Source organism: Pollicipes pollicipes, unplaced genomic scaffold (genome assembly GCF_011947565.3).
Source record: "Pollicipes pollicipes isolate AB1234 unplaced genomic scaffold, Ppol_2.1 Scaffold_4740;HRSCAF=5597_pilon_pilon_pilon, whole genome shotgun sequence".
Lineage (NCBI taxonomy): Eukaryota > Metazoa > Arthropoda > Thecostraca > Pollicipedomorpha > Pollicipedidae > Pollicipes > Pollicipes pollicipes.
Window position 1 is genome coordinate 16,734,683 of NW_023596545.1, and position 6,907 is coordinate 16,741,589.

General features: G+C 54.6%; 1 protein-coding gene across 1 annotated transcript; it reads left to right on the forward strand.

Moving 5' to 3' along the window:
* On the forward strand, window positions 1-2,697 carry LOC119098795 (amidophosphoribosyltransferase-like). The gene is given in 2 exon segments (XM_037221836.1): window positions 1-260; window positions 262-2,697. Coding segments are annotated over 2 exon segments (1,551 nt in total). The 5' UTR covers window positions 1-95; the 3' UTR covers window positions 1,648-2,697.
* The last annotated feature ends 4,210 nt before the right edge of the window (window positions 2,698-6,907 follow it).

Below are 6,907 nucleotides of genomic sequence, written 5' to 3' on the forward strand. Positions count from 1 at the left end.
CGTGACAGGCGGCGCGGACGACCGGTGGCCGGCTCCGGTGGCGGCGGATCGGCTGAGGTTCCGGTGGCGCGGAGGGACACCCAGAGCCTCGGGCCATGCAGTGCGAGCAGTGCACCGGTGTGCGCGAGTGCACGCCCCGCGGCCGGGAGCGGCTCGAGCAGGCGCGTGAGCTGTGCGAGGCGCGTGACGAGGAGCCGGAGATGCGTGAGGCGTGCGGCGTGTTCGGCGTGGTGGCGGCGCCGCCGTGGCCCACGCAGCTCTCAGGTGGCGCAGACCGTCTACATGGGCCTGGTGGCGATCCAGCACCGCGGCCAGGAGAGCGCCGGCATCGTCACCGGCGACGGCACGGACGCCGAATTCCGCCAGGAGCGCGGCATGGGTCTGGTCTCGAGCGTGTTCACGGCCGAGCGGCTGGCGCGCCTGCCGGGCAGCCTGGGGCTCGGCCACACGCGCTACAGCACCGCCGGCAGCTCAGACTCGCAGCACTGTCAGCCGTTCATCGTGCACTCGAAGCATGGCCTGGTGGCGCTCGCGCACAACGGCGAGCTCATCAACGCCGGCCGGCTGCGGCGCGAGGTGCTGGAGCGCGGCGTCGGCCTGTCCACCACCTCCGACTCGGAGCTCATCATGCAGCTGCTGTCGCTGGCGCCGCCGTGCGGTGAGCCGAACGGCGCCGACTGGCCGGCGCGGATCCGCCATCTGATCCGACGCACGCCTACCAGCTACGCCATCGCCGTGCTGTACAAGGACCGGCTGCTGGCGGCGCGCGACCCGTACGGCAACCGACCGCTGTGCGTGGGCGAGCTGCGCGAGGTGGGCGCCGCCGGCGGGCCGCCGCTCGGCTATGTGGTCTCGTCCGAGTCGTGCGCGTTCCAGTCGTGCGGCGCGCGCTGGACGCGTGACGTGCTGCCTGGCGAGATCGTCGAGCTGACGGCGGCCGGCGTGCGCAGCATCGACGTCGTGCCGCGCCGCGACGGGGACCCGCCCGCCTTCTGCATCTTCGAGTACGTGTACTTCTCGCGGCCCGACAGCTGGTTCGAGGGCCAGATGGTGTACTCGGTGCGCGAGCGGTGCGGCGCGCAGCTGGCGCGTGAGTGCCCGGCGCCCGCCGACCTCGTCTCCACTGTGCCGGAGTCGGCCACGCCGGCGGCACTCGGCTTCGCGCGCCAGTCGGGCGTGCCGTACGTGGAGGTGTTCTGCAAGAACCGCTACGTGGGACGCACGTTCATCCAGCCGGACCAGCGGACGCGCGCACTCGGCGTCAGCAAGAAGTTCGGCGTGCTGCGCGCCAACGTGGAGGGCAAGCGCGTCGTGATCGTCGACGACTCGATCGTGCGCGGCACGACGGTGCGGCCGATCGTGAAGCTGCTGAAGGAGAACGGCGCCACCGAGGTGCATATTCGCGTCGCTTCGCCGCCTATCCGACACCCCTGCTACATGGGCATCAACATCCCGACTCGGGGAGAGCTGTTCGCTAACCGGCACGCGGCCGAGGAGCGCGCGCGTGCCGCCGGTGCCGACAGCCTCCAGTACCTGTCCGTCGAGGGGCTGAAGGCGGCCGTGCGCGCCGGGCTAGCCGACCCCGCCAGCTCGGGCCAGTGTGTCGCCTGCCTGACTGGGCAGTACCCGGTGGAGCTGGAGTGGTGACCAGCAGGCGCCCGCGTTTGGTTGGAGTGTTGATCAGCTGGTGCTCGGCACAGCTTAAGTAGTGACCAGCTGACGCTCGGTACAGTTGGAGTGTTGACCAGCTGGTGTTCGGCAAAGCTACAGTGGTAAACAGCTGGCGCTCGGTAGAGTTGGAATGTTGACCAGCTGGTACTCGGCAGAGCTAGAGTGGTGACCAGCAGGCGCCCTGTAGAGTTGGAATGTTGATTTGCTGGTACTCGGCAGGGCTGGATTGGTGATCAGCTAGCGCCCGGTAGAGTTGCAGTGTTGACCAGCTGGTGTTCGGCAGAGCTAAAGTAGTGGCCAGCTGGCGCTCGGTAGAGTTGGAATGTTGACCAGCTGGTACTCGGCAGAACTAGAGTGGTGACCAGCAGACGCCCTGTAGAGTTGGAGTGTTGATTTGCTGGTACTCGGCAGAGCTGGAGTGGTGACCAGCAGGCGCCCTGTAGAGTTGGAGTGTTGACCAGCTGGTGTTCGGCAGTGCTGGAGCGGTGACTGTCCTTGCCCTGCCAGGTCACCAGCTGGGGATCGTCCGGTACCTGACCAAGTTGTGGCGGTGATTGGCTGATGTCCGACGGGACTGGGTGGGGATCTGTCGGTACTCGGTGGAGTTGGAGCGTACATAACTGACGACTTCAAACCTACAATACCGCATTGACGTTCCATCAGTGCCGTTTAAAGACGCCGTCATAGATAGCGCATGTGGCCGATGTACCGCCGGGAGAGCTGATGTGTGAACCGACTCCTGCCGTCTCCATATTGGTGCCACCCTGTCACCGATTGGTCAATGGCCGATCACTTGCAGCAAATAATCACATGATATGTCATGATACTGTCGGGCTGGGATGCAATGTATATTTGAAGAATAACGTCGCAGTTCCGACTTGTAGATACAGCATTGATCGATGTTATTCGCTGCCTATGCTTGCCTATTTTACGTCGAATGTTGCAATACATTTTTCTCGTCATGATAACTGCGCGTGCGTCTGAGGGGAGAGGGACAGCTGCACAGGTGGTTGACCGCTAGCTATATGGTACACAATCAATAACTCGGTATGCGACGTAGCAATATATTTTTAATGGCAGCTGATGTCTGGGTTACGCCAACTGCAATTATTATTTTGTGCCAACACGACAAGATATTGGAAGTTTTGATGCTTTCTACCGTATGTTTCATAGCCATCCTCTACAAAAATAATGGTGTAACAGATGCTATGCGAAACATGACGCATTGCGTTCAAATCAACATAACGTGTCACTAAACCGCAAGTGAACTCAAATCGAAAGAAAGAGTTGCTACAGGCCTTTAGGCCCTCTAACGATTTTGGAAGGTTTGTGGCCGATTCTTGGCAGCCTGTGCAAAGCCATTGGCCACATGGTATTCGTCGCTTAAAGTTTTCTGGACGGAGATAACCGATTACCAAACACGGGCCGTCGTTGCCGTTCATACGTGGCCCGATGATTCGACATGAAATTAGATTCTGTTTGGATAGTATTCTTAGATGGCAAGGCCACTTCGGCGTTTTCACGATCTGAGGTATGAGGATCAGCCGTTGCCCTGTAGCATTCAAACTGGCGTTGGGGTCTGTGGGGGTGGGAGTGGGAGGAGGAGGGGGACCGATGATTTGGAGGCTCAAACCGTTGAAACAACAGCATGGAGGCTGACGCCAGGAGGCACGCAAGTTCCCAGGGCTGTGGTCTATGCCCATTGGTCCATTGGTGACTCCAGAGAGCATAATTAACCTGGAAACAGGAGTTAGCGTCGTCTCGCGCCAGACGACGCCTGTGATCGCGGCCGGACTGGCAAACGTTGTGCACGGGCCGGCAGTGCCTGCCACTCGGCGCCGGCGCGGTCGAGACTCGAGTCCGTCCACGGACGGTTCATAGCCCGAGGGCTACTGAGCCGGCGGCCCTCAGGTCGGACGGCAGACTGTGACCGGCCTCAGTCCAAGTCCAGCCCACTCGTGATTTTGGCCTCCGCACAGGTGCAAGGCAACAGGGCTGGGTTGAGCAGAGACATCTAGTGGCAATGTTTTTAACTTATGATACATGTGATGATCGCTACGCGTACCAGATGGGATAGTACCGTCGTCTTGCACCAAGTGTATTATTTATGCTTTAGCTCTCTCACAGCCCGTATGGCTCGTCACTTTTCCATGGCCTGTCAGATGGTGACCGTTCTTTGCTGACCCCACCCTCCCCCCTCTTGCAAACATCACCACCTACCAGCCTGTGCTCAATACGGGCAGCCCCCAGCTAAGCCCAGCGGTGCTGAAACGTGTTGCCGTCTGGCATGGGCGTAGCCAAACCTGTCGAATGGGTAAGTTGGGTCAGGCAGGGCAAGGCTTGGTCAGCTTGTTCGCAGCTTCCTGGAAAGCTTCTGATAAATTGCAAAATTTTCCTCCTCACAGTGCAAATTCTTCTGTGAGCTGAAGCACACACACACACACACACACACACACACACACACACACACACACACACACACATATATATATATGTATATATATATATATATATATATATATATATATATATATATCGTGAGGCATGGTTTGTGTATTTGAGTCCATCTCACCCTCACAGTAGGAGCCAAGCACAGTATACAGCTGTGTTTGTATGCATGAACTTCTTCTGTAAGCACATAAGCACATAAGCACACGTCTTCTGTAAGCATATATATATATATATATATATATATATATATATATATATATATGTGTGTGTGTGTGTGTGTGTGTGTGTGTGTGTGTGTGTGTGTGCGTTTTCTCATAGGATTTGCACCTTTAAGTTTCAAACGGAAATTTCGTGAAACATTTTTCTCATGGATAGGTTGGGGACTGAGCAACAGCATTTTTACTAGCCAACTCGCCACATCAGAGCCGCAGGAATCCGCGGGCTTTTAGCCATGTTGTGGGCCAAGCGTCACAGGTTTTTGCGAGCTAAAATGTCAAGAAGCAAAATAATGCATGGTTTTCTATAACCAAAGTTTTACACCAAGCATTTTACGGTACTATTTGTATTTTACGGTACACCAAGCATTTTGGCAGTACTTACAAGTGCTGCGAAAAGTCATAACAAAACATAGTTCGATTTAGAAGCCCGCCCCTATGCTAGAAGAGCACCTGTGCCAGAAAACCAATGGCAGACAGGATTAACCAGTAAACCAGGTCGCCCAAATTCAACAATTTTCTATAGAATATCAACTGACAAAATCATGAAAAACAACACAAATTTTCCAAGTTCATGCATACAAACACAGCTGTATACTGTGCTTGGCTCCTACTGTGAGGGTGAGATGGACTCAAATACACAAACCATGCCTCACGATCAATATCAATGATGCATAGGGTGAAAGAGAAACAGTATGCTTTTCACCGCCCTGGCCCCGCTTACATGTCAATACAGCCCGCAGTTGCTGGTACATGAAATGCGCAACAGTTGTCGAAATAGAAAAAGACCTTGATGGTAGCGTAGAGTTGGTCCCTTTTTACCTTAAGACCATGCAGTTTACGGTCGGGATAACGGGGGCTCTGACACATGATGCGTTGCAACCTCATTGCAAGTGTCATTAATTTTCAACATATGTGTGTCATAAATGCATTGTTGTTGTGTCTTTTTCGCTTCTTCCGATGTCTGTATGCACACCTGCGTAAAAATTTCCAATTCAACACATGGCCCCAATCCAAAACCCGGTATGGAACGCGCGCTGCAGTCAGAAGGCGATGTGAAATGTGGAGAGGTCCTGGAGATGACTTTCTTAATTTTTCTTGTGATTCTTTTGATTTTAACATGAAATTGAAGGTCAAAATGTCCGTACACCTCCTAATCAAATTTATCTCTCGGCAGGACTCACAACCTGCTGTAATTTGAATGGCAAAATATAAGACACCCTTGCCGGTAGCTTGCACATAGATGCGCATGGCAATGTCTGGCCACAGCCGTCCCAAGCTGGCGTCACCCAGACAGGACATGAGCGGTGCGTCTCGAGATCTCCTCACACACGCCGATGTGCAATTCACTCTTTTTAGAGAAATCTAAGGATGAGTGTCCACCAACGACTGCCCCCCTCTGCCCCAGCCTGCTCACGCCGCCCCAGACACGCTGTCTGATCTCAGCTGCCAGCACCCTGCCTCCGTCGGCCGGTGAGGTTGACACGCGGTCTGATCTCAGCTGCCAGCACCCTGCCTCCGTCGGCCGGTGAGGTTGACACGCGGCCTGATCTCAGCTGCCAGCACGCTGCCTCCGTCGGCCGGCCAGAACGCCAGCACAGCCGCACGGGCTGGGCCAGCCCCGTCTGGCCAGTCACCAGCGGAATTGCCTTCGATGGTCCGGCAAAACAGCCGCCCCCCCCCCCTTCCCCTCCCCGGGGCTCGTAGCCAGTGTCACGCCCGTTGCCGGCGATGTTTCCGTGAACTTCCGAGCGAGACTCTATGCCCGCCTTGGCAGTTGTACCCGGCACCTCCTTATTACAGTCCCACCAGTTGTCCGCTGGACCATGTACACCATATTTGGATCCAAGAGGGCAAGTAAGCTCAAACTCATCTATTTTATCAGATTCAACGCTAAAATAGCATGACACGTTTATATCAGAAAGGTCGACCCAGATCATAAGCCTCGTTTCAGATCGAAAATGCCAATGACTTCTGATATACTACAATAGTTTAGTATTGTCTTCAGCTGTTCCTTTCCTTTCGTCGTTGGGTTAACGGAAGGCTTCATTTTCGCCTCCACCGTTCTCCTTCCCCCTGATGGGAAAATAACCAGAGACACCGGGTGACCGATTCAGGATTTCTGATTTGGACGCCACGCATAACAATACAGATTGAAATGATCTCAACCTGTGATATGTTGAGCCCACGCCATGACACAAGGTTTTCCATAACGCGGACTGATGGGGGTGGGGAGTGGGGATTGAGCACCCCTTGGCGTTTCAAAACTAAGAAATATAGAGCTTAGCGGAAAACACCAGTGGATTGGTCTCATTGAGATCTCATGATTGGGATTGCATTTTAATGTCGTTAGGTAAATAATTGGCGCTATTTTGCCTAGTTGCAGGTCAAATCTCCAGGCAATAACAATATTTTAGCCTTACAATATCACAAATACGAGACTATGCCTCGAGTCGACACGAAACCTAAACAAACGTGTTTCGCGGTCAATTCTGAGTATAATAATGCATGTGTTCATGTGTTTTGAGCAAACAGCTACAACATATGACTTAATAAATGTAACCATATCG